Raw genomic sequence first — 14,312 nt, forward strand, 5'->3', positions numbered from 1 at the left:
AATTATTTGTAGTGTGTGTTAATGAACCGCCAGGTATTGCTATTATGCTCACACCTATAGGTCAATTAGGGCTGTCAACGTCTGTTTTTTTGAATCGATTATTTCATTTATTATTCCATCAATGCATTGAATGATGAGATAAAAAGTTCATTTTTTTAAAATAGCAAAATCATTTATTTCTCCCATTACTCTTTTTTTTCAGTGTTTGTCATGTTTGATATTTGTGATTGTTTAGTGATGAAACAAAACCATGTATGTTTTTAATTGAGATTTTTCCTTTTTTGTTGTCCTTTAGTGGCATCAAAATAGTTTACTTTATCGTATATCTCCCAAGCTTCACGCCAGTTGGCCTAAACACACGGTCTGATCAGTTACAGCTGTCTGCCAGCCCAAGGCAAAACACACACCAGCTCCTCAGTTTATCAGGGAGGCGGAAAAAGCATCATTCTCCAGGAAGACCAAGAAGAGCCTCCCACAAAAATCACAAAACGTGGGAGATGAGGGTGGACCCGGGAATCACGCTCTTCTTCCCCCAGGTTGTGCAAACATCGTTGAGGCCCGACTTGGTCATATGGTCTGAGTAGGCAAAACAGATCATTTTGATTGAACTGACTGTTCCGGAGGATGGATGTGAGGAGGCACGCTAACACGTATCGAGACCTCGTCCAGCAACGGAAGGAGAAAAGACAACTTGGCTTTTCCCGGTTGAGTTTGGCTGCAGAGGTGTTCCTGCACAGTCTGCATTAAAGACGCTCACCGCCCTGGAAGTTGGAGGACCTGACGGGAGGGCAGCGATCCGTAGGCTGGGGGAGACTGCAGAAAGAGCATCTTGTTGGCTCTGGAATAGGAGGGAGGAGTCACAATGGTGGTCAGTTGAAGAAGTGTAGTGACTGGCCATCACTGCCGACCCGCCAGGGGCATTGTGGTTCTGGGTCGAAACGCACCCTGTGGATGAAACGTGCTATGGTATATTAAGAAAGCTGCCATTTCCCTTTGTGGTCTGTACCTTTGCCCTGAAAATGATCTTGCAAGCGAACCCCATTTTAATTCGGGATCCCTGTTAAAACCAATTCAGCGAGCAATTCTCAAAATAGTGGGCGATTAATTTGATGATCAATAAGTTGGTGATTAATCACCTCTAACGAGCCTGCTGTGGCTCAGGCGGTAGAGCAACTCATCCAATGACCAAAGTCATCTATTCGAATCCCGCTTCCGTCAGCCTGCTCACGGGCAGCTGTGGCCACATTACATCGTGGATGTTTTTTCATGGATTTCATTACGTCGTTGCCGCTCAGTGGCCCAAATGAAACACTGCTAAACCATTTTATTCTGATGAATTTTCTTTGCACTTCACTGTACTCCTTGAAAAGAAGTTATATAACCTCACATTTTGATTGATGCCTTTTCCTTCCCCTGGATTTTCATTGTATTTATTTATTTAACTTATTTAGTCATATTAATACATCTTATTATATGTATTATAAGAACAAATGGAAAAACGCTCAGTTAGTTTCCATTCATTTCATTCAAACTGTTATATCGGGATATATAGGGGACAGAAAGAAAGATATTTGACTTCATTCACTACTTTTTATATACAGTGTATGAATTTCACAATATATTTAACATTGACTGTTATTTGCTGGGAAGTGGGCCCATGCCAGCCTGCATTGCAAAAATCTACTCTGTGACACAAATTGTTTTTGAGATATATACCATTATTTTACTAGTCTGACACGCTTTAGAAAAGATTTTGCTCCACGCGGCACCTAAGCAATAATGAGGTTGACACCCCTGGACAAGTCAGACATGAACTTGTTGTGTGAATGAATATATATATATATATATATATATATATATATATATATATATATATATATATATATGTATGCATGGTCAAATATATCAAATTGTGTATGTGTGCGGTTGGGCACTGGAGCGATACAGAGTATCAGGTGTATCCAACGAAATGTCGTAGCTGCACATGAGATGATCGAAACAAAATTAATCTGGAAGGTTACTCAAATGGAATGGCACTTTAAGGTTGTTCTTATTGTTGTTGATTGATGTGCCATCATAAAAACTAATCTTATGTCGAAATAACCTAAAAGGATAAAAAAAAAAAACAGCATGGAAGTCAAATGAGTTCAAGTGTTTTTCATTGATTTAATGGCTTTAAATATTAATACGAACAGAGACAGTGGAACAAAAAAAAAAAAACCCTGTGATAAAATATTGATGGTGCCAAAAACAAGCAACAGAATACAACATAACTAATTAAACCTGATCATTGTGCAGACAGTAAAATTGATATAAAACAGACATACGTGTATCACATATGTTTGGTTAAAGGTACTGTATATAAATAAAAGACCTGCAATTCAGACTCTACTGGAATGGAGCAGCTTAACAGACAACAAAAATGTTTGCAAATCCATATTAAAACCACGCTTCTTGCCAATAAACATTGGAATACCATTAGAAAAAAATTCTATTTGAAACTTTAGCAATCCCATGCTGGTCACACACTTTTGTCCATACTTGTACTTATGTTATACTTCCATAAAGAACGTTTAGTTCCCTTTTAAGTCATGCTCCGTTTGCAAGGAACATGCATTTGTGGGATGGGCTGTACGAATGTCGTCCCACAGCAAGTGTGGGATCAACAACACATGCTCATTTGTCTTGCCATTGAAAAGTCCATTTACGCATTTGTAGGATGAATGCAGCACAATGCCGATCTACAACAGAGGCATAAGCAAGGCATACTAAACGGAATAGTGCTAACCATAGGGATTAATGTCAGAAATAATGTAATTTTGATGTCATTACAGTATGTCACACACTGCTGTGGAATGTAATAGGACTAAATTTGCTTTCCTAACATGTGGCATGGTTGAAAAGCCACATAATGATGAACATGAAAAATATATATATCCTTGAGTGAGATGACCAACACAAATACACTGCAGCGTGTGACCATTTTGACAACAGTGACTTGAATGGTGCTGTAGCCTATGTGGTGTTATTTCGGGGGGGAGGGGCTTGAAAGAAGACTTAAAATGGCCGCACAGAGCTAAAGTGCAAAGGCCTTCAGGAATGCGAGTACATACTAGCTATTACATTTGGTAATGATTGGTTTTTTTTTGTTTGTTTTGTTTTTTAAAAGTAATGTCTAATCTAACTGGCCAGTGGACGGAGTTGTGTGTTCACACCTTCTCAGGATCATGTGTACATGTACAGGTCATCTACAGTTCAAACAGTGATTTCCAGAGCCAAAATGAACAATGAAAACAAACATTGAATTAGCAACATTTACAAAGCTAAAGTAGAATGGGAGCTGTGATTCATTCACAATCACAACATAATAGTTATCATTATCCCCTCTACCATGTGATTGTTCATCTGCTTTCTATGGTGGTTAACATAAATAAGGCAATCATAAAAATAAAAATAAGATTCCCACCATTAGAAATGTAGCTTCTGGAGTCTTCAAAGACATAGAAAGTCCATACACTTAATTTAAATAAAGCTGAGTTGATTTAAGCCAGAGGAGGGGTTGAGGTAAAGAAGGGAGTTTGTCCACGCAGCAGCAATAAATACCAGCCAAAATGGCTGGCAGCAACAACTTGTGTAACCTTTTACTTGAGCTCTTAATGTAGAAATTGATCCATACTAAGGTTTAAGTGGGAGAAAAACATTTGGGCATGACCTCTTTTTTATTCACACACACACACACACACACACACACACACACACACACACACACACACACACATATTATATATATATATATATATATATATATATATATATATATATATATATATATATATATATATATATATATATATATATATATATATATATATATATTATATATATATATATATATATTATATATATATATATATATATATATATATATATATATATATATATATATATATATATAGTATAATAATGTATATATAATAATGTATATGATGCATGTATAATGTAATGTATAATAACGAGGGGATAACGAGCAAGTTCCACACAGAAGTGTCATGTGTCTGTTTACTCTGTGCCTAGGCAGTGTTCAATTGTGCCACGAGGGGGCGGGGTCACCAGCCTTGCACACCTGTTCCCCATCACCGATCAGGGTCTTTTTATGGCTGGTCGCTACAGGAGAGCGACGCTGGGTTATTCCTTCGCCAGTGAACTCTCCTGCCTCGCGTCCTTCTCGCTTGCGATCTTTTTGTCGGTACTTTTCCCTAGTCGTATTTTCGCTCGCTTGATGTTTTCTGTTGTTACTTTGTTCCTAGTCGTTCTCCTGTAGCCTCCGCCCCCTCGTTGCCTTACTCCTCTGTTGGACTGATCCCACCTAGACGTTCTCGTCTCTCCCTTATTTCGTACTTTGTGACTTTTGTTTGTACTTTCCCGTTCCCTTTTTGGACACCCTTATTTTCCACGCCTGACGTGCGCCTTCTGTTGTAATAAACTCTTTGAAGCCAACCCCTCGGTTGTCGGTTGTATCCTGTTCGGGCTCGGGGTCCCCCGTGACAAGAAGGGATTCAAAGCCAGAACCTCAGAACTATGAGGCAAATATAACCAAGATACCACCATGCTGCACTGATTAGACAGGAGCAACATTACAACATAAAAATAAATAAATTCTGGTCCTTTAGAATTTTCTGTTTGAGTTTTTACATGTTGATTCCACATGAGTACTACTGCAGTAAATTATAAAGTAGGATGAGGAACCTTTTCTTTTGAGGGAATCAATCAGTCAGTGAAATGATTAGTACAGATGGAATTTGGTCCACAACTGGTTTTATTCCATTCCAACGAAAAGCGGTAGATGATGGCAGGATGAATGAAGTAAAATCATCATTTTGCCAGTTCTCTGTCATTTTTGCTACATTTTCATGTATATTTTTGTTCACGTTTTACCTTAATTTTGTCTGTTTATGGTCCAGATTGACAAATTTTCAGCCTAATTTTCGTAATTATTGTGTTGGTTGTGCTTTTGTCGACATAACCCAAATTCATTTGTAAGTTGAGATTCACTGTAATTTACCCTCGACAGCGTAAAGCACGATCAAAATAAATGAATATTTTCACAAAAACATTTTTAGCCACAAACCTAAAACAATGAAAGAAAAATCAGTAAGCACAGCAGTAAATGAGCATCTTCTGATCATGTGCGGCAACTGTCAAAAGTTTTGAAACACCCACTAAATCATCTCTTCCATTTTGTACACATTTTCTGAATTGTAGCTCAACCAACCATTATGCAAAATAATATATATGTCATTATTTGGTAAACGAACAAAAAACGTTTGTCACCGGAGTATATGTTCAGTAATTTGGATCCTTCAAAGTAGGCATGTGTTTTGCCCATCTTGGTATTTAAGTCAGCTTTATGATGTGGATGATGCTCTATGACCTGAAATGTCTTTGAGTTCACAACTGTGAGTTAATAGCTTAAGTAAAATATTTGGTGATAATAGTGATTCCAAACTTTTGACAGGTACGATTTTCCTTTACTGTTGCACAAACTCCATCACATGAGTATGTGAGTAGCACCTTTACCCTTCATGTTGGGTCTTGAGTAAATCAAGAACCCCCTGTATGGTCTATTATCAGCATATGTAGCTCCAAATTGTCGCATCAAACGGTAGGCTGGATAAATAGCTCTCATTCCCCTTATATCTTAAAGTGTACCTCCGGAAATCACAGAATTGGGGTCTTCATGGGTAAAGAGAGCAATGCTGTAAAGTCTAATAAATGGCTATGTGTCGTCCTGTATTTGCTAAAACAGTTCATCCAAAATCACCCTAATTAGTTTTAAAGGTCAGACATTTGAATGATATGCTAGATGGTTGTTGTCATTGCTCAAATGGAGTATTCTGACAAAAGTCAAGAAGAAATTGGCCAACAGAGATATTTATTTGAGCCGGAAAAGGCCTCCAATTCGGAATCCAGCGATGAAAATGGCAAAAACGATTTGTTGGATGAAGACAGAGCGCAGCAGCGATGGAGACTGCTGCTTTGATCAGATGCCAAAGACTGATATTGAGTGCTTTTGTTGCCACCAACTTATAGTGGATATAATCGAATAAAATCGATTTAGAATGCTTAACTTTGACGGCTGAATGACCCACAACCATCACTGGCTTATTAACAAGTCCGTGTATGCAGCTCCTGATCAGCTGTCTAACTGGTAAGTTTTCCAACACCTAATAATTGGGGCACCCATACGCTTTGCATTGCACGTTTACAGGTTTCTGGAATCCCATGCAGGCTGGTGCTGTCCGCTACAGCTAATATCATCCAGACTTGCTTATCAACAACTCTACGTCACAGCTCGGCCTCCAGGAGCAATTGGCTGTGGCCCCGGCATCCCCGACAGAAAGTTTAGTAGGCGCTTATGCGCTTGTTCTAATAAAGTCGGTGTAAAAAACAATATAATTGGATGCCATTTTTCCAGATGAACCATGTATATTGTTCTTTCCCAGCTCCGGAGGTACACTTTAATTTCCCTTCTTGAAGAATTTAGCAGCAAACATAGTTAACAGATTTATGATGCTCACCTGTAAAGGGACCCTCCTAAGAGTCACCTTAGTGCACATATTAGATGGACGGAAGAAGGGAAGGAAGGATGATGGTGTGCAGGAAGTGACGTGTACATTTTGGCAACGTGACACAATGGCATCCTTCAAAGCACACGTGACAATCAGTCCCCACTGCCTCCAGCAGCAAAAATGTTCAAATAAATTAAAGGATAAAAAAATAGCATTCAAAAATAACAAAACAGCATTTCAGTTTGAGGTTCATCCTGATTCCTGCTGGCCATCTACAAGGATGACTGTGCGTTTGTGTGTGTGTGTGTGTGTACGCTCTTTGTAGTGTGCGCAGGTGGGCGTAAGCACCTAAACTGCCGACATGACACCATGTGGGTGCTCTGACACATGGTGTGTGTATGCACATGTGTGGTGAGTGGATGAACAAAATGTCAAAGCGCTTCCATCCAAGACTACTGCTTGCTTGCGTTTAGGTGAATTTTGATGGTGTTTCTTGTTTTCTTTTGCAATTTTTTCATTTTCAGAAGACCACCGGTGAGCGCCTTTGTATTCTATGCGTGGATGGACAAAATGTCAGCGAAGGTTGATCCATGACTACGCGGCTATGTCAGGTTAACTTTCTGCTGCGTTTCTTGTTTTCTTTTCTGACTTCATGGGAAGAGCGCCCGCAAGCGCCTCTGTGTATCAGTGTGTGTGTGTCAGGTGTTTCTTTTGTCCTGTGTGTTTTCTTTCTTTTTGACTTTGTGACATGATTAAAGAAATTGGCATTGTTCGTGTCAGTGCGCGTGAACAAAATGTCAGTGTTGATACATCCACGAGTCGTGTGGAGCATTTCAATGATTCTTTGTTTTTTTTTGTTCTCTTTTGCAACTGTGAAAAAGAGCAAACAAAATGTCCACTTGTGATCAAGTGTCTCTCTGTGTGAGCGCCTGCAGGTCGGCGGTGTGCAGGGAGTGATGGAGGAAGACATTTTTACGGGAATAGCTGTGAAGGGACAGCGGACCCCGAGGCGGTTGCCCCAGGCGCCCCGTAAAGGGTGAGGAAGAGGAGGAGGAGGAGGAAGAGGTGGAGGCAGGGGTTGGAGGGGAGGGCAGGCCCAATGACGAGACGCTCTCCCTGCTGGCCAGGCTGTGGAGGCTGGAGAAGGAGGTGCCCACCGCTCGGGGGATGAGGCTGGGGTGTTGATGCTCCCCTTTGCCCTTTGTCAAGCTTCCTCCGAGCGTCTCGGAGGACAACACCCTTTCCGACTGCCCGCTGGTCAAAGACGGCATCGCGCGGGGAAGGTGGGGCTGGGCGACAGCAATGAAAGACCTTCGGGCCGTGTTGGAGGTGCCGGTAGGGGAGTGGCAGCGATTCTCCTCCCTGGTGGAAGCAAGAGCTAGCGAGTGGCAGGGGACGTTAGCGGGGTCCTCGGCGAGCTGCGGAGGGGGCGGCGCACCCCCGGCCCGCGCCGCCCTTCGCTCCTTTAGGGGCTGGCTGCTGATGCTGCAGCTGCTGCTGAGGCCTTGTCCTGACCCCCGCCCTGGATGGTTGTTGGCCTGAGAAAGACAACAAAACAAAAGTGACGCTGCTTTATCGTGTCAGAATCCTGAACGAGGTCTCCTGGCAAAGAAGGCGGCTGAAAAATCAAGCCGCCTGGTGATGCCAAACATTCAATCGTTTGCAGTTACATGGAAGAAGATTTTCAAAATTACCTTGAGCATTGAACCGCATGTTGCTTCACCATGTCAAAAAATACAAGGTCTTCTGACTAACGTGGCAGGTGCGGTCACCTTTATCAAATGTTTCAGTAAGCAAAAAAAAAAGGTAAGCTATTGTTTTTGAGATGTTGAGGTGTTAACCAAGTTAGCATTTAAAGGGCCTCATCATGCAAATGAAACTTTTTGGAGCTTTTGCCCATGTTAGAATGCGTTTTCGTCATCAAAAACATCTCAACGTGTTTTTCCCCTCCTGAGTATTCCTGATGGCCGGGACTCTAAATACCAGTTCTACTCGATCAGAGAAAACAACCGGGTCATCGCTTTGTTACGTCACTCATTGTGTACCGCCTCCGTATGGTCCACGCCTACTAAACATAGACCCGCATTCTGCTAGCTGTCAGCGGTGAACTCGGAGCACATCATGAACGGGCTGCGAAAACCACACGGCGAGAGGCGAGACAAGTATCTTACTTCCAGGGTAGAAACATAGCCACTGAAAATAATCATATTTCACAAAATATTGAATAGAAATTGTACCACAGACGATATATAATCATGCGCCTAATATGGTGAAACCTCATCAGCCAAAATACGATATACTTAAAATAGAACCACCAAGTGACGGTAAGCGTGCAATATTGATCAAAATACAGTCGAATTTTTCTAGGGTCTTCTCAAGAGCGTGATGAGTTAAGGTGTTTCCGCCAGTGTGGGAGAAGCCAGAGGCTCCCAAAGAGAGGCGCGTCAATTAGAGCGAGAGGGAGTGTGCTGCTCGCGTGTTTGCCGTTGACTGTTAATTGGGTGACATTTGGAGAACCAGGGCTCTCTGGGCTCCTGCAGCTTGTTCTAATTGTTTCTAAACCAAGCGGAACCCTGCTCACTAAAGAACACACACTCACAGTGGCACGCGTACGTGATCTAGGCAACACAAGCAGGCCACGAGGTTTGCACGAAGCCGCAAAGCGCCGACATCAAACCGGCTCCCTGGACGCGGCGGGGAGGATGGCAAATAAAGCTGGATGGCAGAAACAGAAGCCACCTGTTCTCCCTTCACACTCCACTGCATGCCTCCTCCTTATGAAACGCGGCTCTTCACTGCCACCCTCCCTCTCTCCTCCCTCGCACACGAGCGCACAAATTCCAATCCGACCAAGATTAGACAGCGCTAACTTGAGTGCCAAGTTTAACGTGATCCGTGAACAAACTTGTTACCCAAATTACTCATCAGATCAATTTCCTCACGTTGAAAACGATTGAAATGTTTACATCACGATAAAGTAAATATCACTTAACCCTTAAACGGCCTGTTTTAAGATTTCTACAGTTAGCTTTGGTATGTGTACAGGTAGATGATTAAAAAGCACCTTTGGCGCAGTGGCAATTCAATTTCTTATGATATCTGAGTTATTTTGGTGGCAGTATTTCTAACCGGGAAGTAAGACGCCCTGCTCCCTTAAGCCCCGCCTCTCACGGTGCGCCTGTCGCGGCCGTGTTTACTAAGAGATTGTGGGTGTGTGTTTAGCCTGCATGGGCGATACGGGGGCCGTACTCAATTAGTGACGAAACAAAGTGAGCGCACTTGCATGCAGTAATAAGCACTTGCATGCAGTAATAAGCAGGAATGCCCAGAGATGCATGAATGGAGCAAAAGACCACTGGCGGGTTTTTGGTAAGGAAATAACCATGCCAATATAGTTTGAAAGCTGGAAAAAGTTTAATTTGCATGATACAGGCTTTTTGAGTGCCATACTGAGTGAGACACAGTAAAGTCTGAAAAATCTCATGGGATTTCGTAGGTGTATGCGCAATGTAACTTCATACTGTAGTGCAAGTGGTAATCCAGGTTTGCATTTTGGTATATAGTGTGCACGCTTAATTTGTATTTGCAGCGTTCAATTATGAACTCTGATAAGACAGCGCTTTAGATGCAATGCAGTTTGTACTGGTTACAAAGTCTCGTTAATATGTAATCACGTAATGTCTTTTTAGTTTTTTTAACATTTTTTTTAACATTTTTTTAACATTTTTAATACTTTTCCTTCCTGAGTTTAACAAGGCATAGCAGCAAGCAGCATATCATGCACTAGCTTCACGAAAGACATGTTGTCATTTCAGTATGACATAAAGCCAGCATGGCTTTAAGTTTGTCTCTTTTTTTCAGTTCAAGAAATTTGGGGTTAGCGTCTCTTTGACTTCAACAAGGCATGACTTCAAGCAGAATATCATGGCTAGGGACACGATTTTAAAAATCATTTGAAAGAATTTGAACTACCACCATTCCATCAATGTTTTTTTAAACAACATATTCCATAGTTATTAACACATAACTGGCCAGTTGTTTAGCATGTTTAGCACTGATGTGGCAGCTAACTCCAGAGTTAATGTAAATAAAGGAGTTTCAGGCTGGAGGGCAACAAGTGACCCCAGATTATTCCCTTACTGATATGGCTGCCTCCATTGCTGTTTGCGTCCATTATACGATAGAAGGTAGAGAAAGACGGGCACTTTGGACTGGCTATTGAGCGTCCGGTGCTTGCTAATGCGCACACAGCAAGACTTTCCTCAGACTCATTTGGCTCGTTAAGACAAGTAGAGCCCAATCCTTCATGAGGGTGGCACACTGAAATCTCCTGAGGGAACTGTGACAACGCCGTGCAACTTCTTTAGGTGTGATGGCTTAATTAGCTCGAAATCTAAAGAAAGCAACTATGCTAGGGTTTCATATTTTGTATTGGACAAAGCATCGCAACGAACATACAGTATCATGCGCTGTCTTGACAAAAGACAACAACTTTATTTGTTTATCCAGCTTTCTAGAAAGTTATGGAACAATTTAGACAGAGACAGATGTTGTGTATATTAGCTCCATTCCAGATCACGAAAAAGAAACCTGCTATAGCTGTACTGTTATGTGTGTGTGTGTGTGTGCATAATAGAAGGCGACAGATGGAGACAAAGCAAAAGGTCAAGCGCAATGAAAAGAGAGGCGTAAACAAATGGAGTCAAAGGATGGAAGGGACAGGAGGGGTATGACAGACTGGCAAGAAGGTGATCAAAGACGTAGATAAAATGTGATGAGAGCAACAGACGGTTGGAAAAAAAAAAGAGGAACTAATTTACAAACTCAGGTGTCCTCTCCCAAGTACACGCATCTCAAATATTGACGCTGTGTGTGTGTCCACAAGTAGACCCGGATAAATCACAAGGGTGCTTACTAAGAGTGCAAATGGACAAGGGCTCCTGAAGACTTCTAAAAACCTTCCATTACACAACACTTTTAATGACTTTCACACCACACACACATAAAACTGTATGTGGTATGCGACACACCGGGGGGAAACAGTGGAAGCAAAACAGCATTGTCATCAATCACACGCCAGGATTCAATGCCTCATGGAGGTGCAGAATCATAATGAGGGCCAAAAAACACTGGGCACCAAAAAGTTTAGCAGTCTTCACAGAGATAAAAAAAAAGGAAAAGTTTATTGTAATGTAATCATTTTTTATATGACAAATAAACTTTTTAATGAAACGTCTGATATAGTGGAGTAGAAATGGTAGCATGAACCCCTGATGTTACATTTAATAATGCTTAGTTAATCTACTAACCACAAATTCATCAGATGTTTTTCATTTAAATGAGATGAAACTTAACTCAAAACTACTGATTCCATGCCATATTGCTGAAGAATAAAGCAGACAATATGTAAACTATATATATATATATATATATATATATATATATATATATATATATATATATATATATATATATATATATATATATATATATATATATATTTTTTTTTTTTATATATTTTATTATTTATATATATTTTGTTTTTTGGAAAATCAACCATATTTTGATAATCCTCCTGCCCTCCCTTCCTACTTCCCAACTACACAAATCCTGACAGTAATATGTAAGCCCACTCAAAGGAAGAAGATGGCCACCAGTTTTAACGGTGAAAAATGAGGTAGCAACTTTCTTATACTAAACGACAATGTAACAACACAAACGACTCGAGAAAACCAAAGAACTCAGCTTAGAATAGTCAGTGAACGCCCGCAGACATCCTGGACATCACCCTCATCTGTTTGCCACCAAACAATTAAATAAAAGCTGAGAGCGCGAGCGTGCCGGCTGTCTCAAGGCCATAACACACAATGGTTTTCAAATGTGTTGGTTTATCTTAGTAAACAGGGGCCCTTAGGATGAAAAACAGCCTGTGGCATCATCAGCCCCATTGCCCAAATTATCATTACCCTTTTTGACTCTCGTTTTGTATTTGAAATGTTGCTTTTTGTTTTTCTGAAAAGAGGAAACACACAAATGCAAATTCAAGTTTAGGTCAGTGTTACATTGCTTGCGTGGCGATGTAACCCTGATTTGTCGGAGCGCGCTATAGCTACTGTTTTGGCCAACCTGTGCTAATGCTGCAGTCACAATTAAAGTCAAAATTTTGGAACATTAATGGCAGGACAACCGAAGATTTTTATCTGTTTTGTTTTGCCTGTTCTTGTCAGATTTTTCTCCAAATGTGTTGGCCAGGTTGCATAATCATGTTTCCATTGTTCCCCAAAACCTGGTCAAACATCTTCTACATGTTTGTTTTCTTCTGTAATTTTATTTCGATGTTGTAAGTATCGAGTTTCTCGATGGAAGAGTGGTTAGCATGTCATGTTTTGTCCCAAGTTTTTTCAGCCGGTGAGATCTAGTATCTTCTTTTTTTTTTTTAAGAAAGGACTGTAAATTAGATCTTCTGTGACAGGCGTTGAGCATTTGAGTCCATCTGTTTGTGCTGTTTGACAAGGAAAGGGCACTGAGCCAAGATGTAGACTGCCATGTTATCTTTTTGCGCTAGCCAGCTAGCTGCAGCCTGGTTAGCCGCCAGCTTGTCACTTGTAATCCATCTGTTGGTGCTTTCTGACATGAAGTAAAGTGAGTAAAGACGAAGCTTCTGGCTCTAGACAGCTAACCGCAGATTAGATAGCTGCCATGCACTTATCACCGTCATTACATAAGTAGTCGATTTCATGGAACGATTACAGGTGGCCTTCATTTTACGACTATCTTGACATACAGATGTTTCAAGGTTATGGTGGGCAAAAAACTATTTGTGCAGTGGTATAAGAAAAGGTGCTCATATAGTATAAAAACCCGGTTACGCCATCACTCTGCTTTCATTTGTTTTTTTTTTTTTCAAACAGCAGTGCTTTACACACAAATATTAACTACAATCATATTGAACTTAGCATTGGTGAAATGTAAGACATTCAGGCTAGGGGAAAAAAAAAACAAACGACAACAAATGTAAGCCCAACAAATGTAAGATATTCAGGCTAGGGGAAAAAAAAACAAATGTCAAAGTTAACATTTGTTGGTGAAAAATGACGTAGGGTCCTGAGTAGCATACTTAAGGCACAACAGAACTCCCAATTATGAATAACTAAGAATGTTAAAAGTTTTATGAGGGGTGTATGAAAAGTTTTAATTATTGTGTATAGCAAAAGAGTTCTTCTACACCGGGATAAAAGCACTTCAGAGCAGAAGAAGAAGAGTTCAGCCCTCGATGGGGGCCGTTGATAAATAAACATTCAAATATCTTTTATCCCTTTTAGTTTTTGTGATGCGTAAAACTTTTCAGACGCCCACCAAATGTCGGAAACGTGAGCGCAAATTCACAGCTTAATTCACTTAAGCGCAACATCTCCTCTTTAAGATTGTAAGTGTTTGAATTGAACTGAATACGTATGTGCATTATTTATCTATTGAGAGAGTGTAAATGATGTGAAGCGTGTGGGTGTCAAACTGTGCCAGAATGAATTACAAGCACTTGGAGTGGACAAGCCCATGACACCAGTCTTGCTGTGTGAAGACCTTGTGTTCTATGTTTTATCTTCTCTTCCCTTCCTTGACCTCTCACTCATCTCACACCTACCACCGCCGCCCTTCATATTCTCCCGCTTATTTTATTTTATTTTTTTTACTTTTTCTTTTTCATGGTTATGTAATGCAGTGCATACGAATGCCGGCGGCTTC

General features: G+C 40.7%; 1 protein-coding gene across 3 annotated transcripts in view; it reads right to left on the reverse strand.

Moving 5' to 3' along the window:
* Positions 1-4,798: 4,798 nt before the first annotated feature.
* The window catches only part of ccser1 (coiled-coil serine-rich protein 1), a 130,253-nt gene continuing 120,739 nt past the window's right edge, over positions 4,799-14,312 (reverse strand). For 2 of the 3 annotated variants that reach the window (XM_088414502.1, XM_088414495.1), the window contains exon 11: positions 4,799-8,107. In XM_088414502.1, coding sequence (XP_088270628.1) covers positions 7,475-8,107 — 633 coding nt within the window. In that variant the 3' untranslated portion in view covers positions 4,799-7,474. The remainder of the gene's footprint in view (positions 8,108-14,312) is intronic. The other variant, XM_088414508.1, reaches the window with a different exon arrangement.

This window comes from Hippichthys cyanospilos, chromosome 1 (assembly GCF_059441005.1).
Source record: "Hippichthys cyanospilos isolate Australia breed blue-spotted pipefish chromosome 1, RoL_Hcya_1.0, whole genome shotgun sequence".
NCBI classification, from domain to species: domain Eukaryota; kingdom Metazoa; phylum Chordata; class Actinopteri; order Syngnathiformes; family Syngnathidae; genus Hippichthys; species Hippichthys cyanospilos.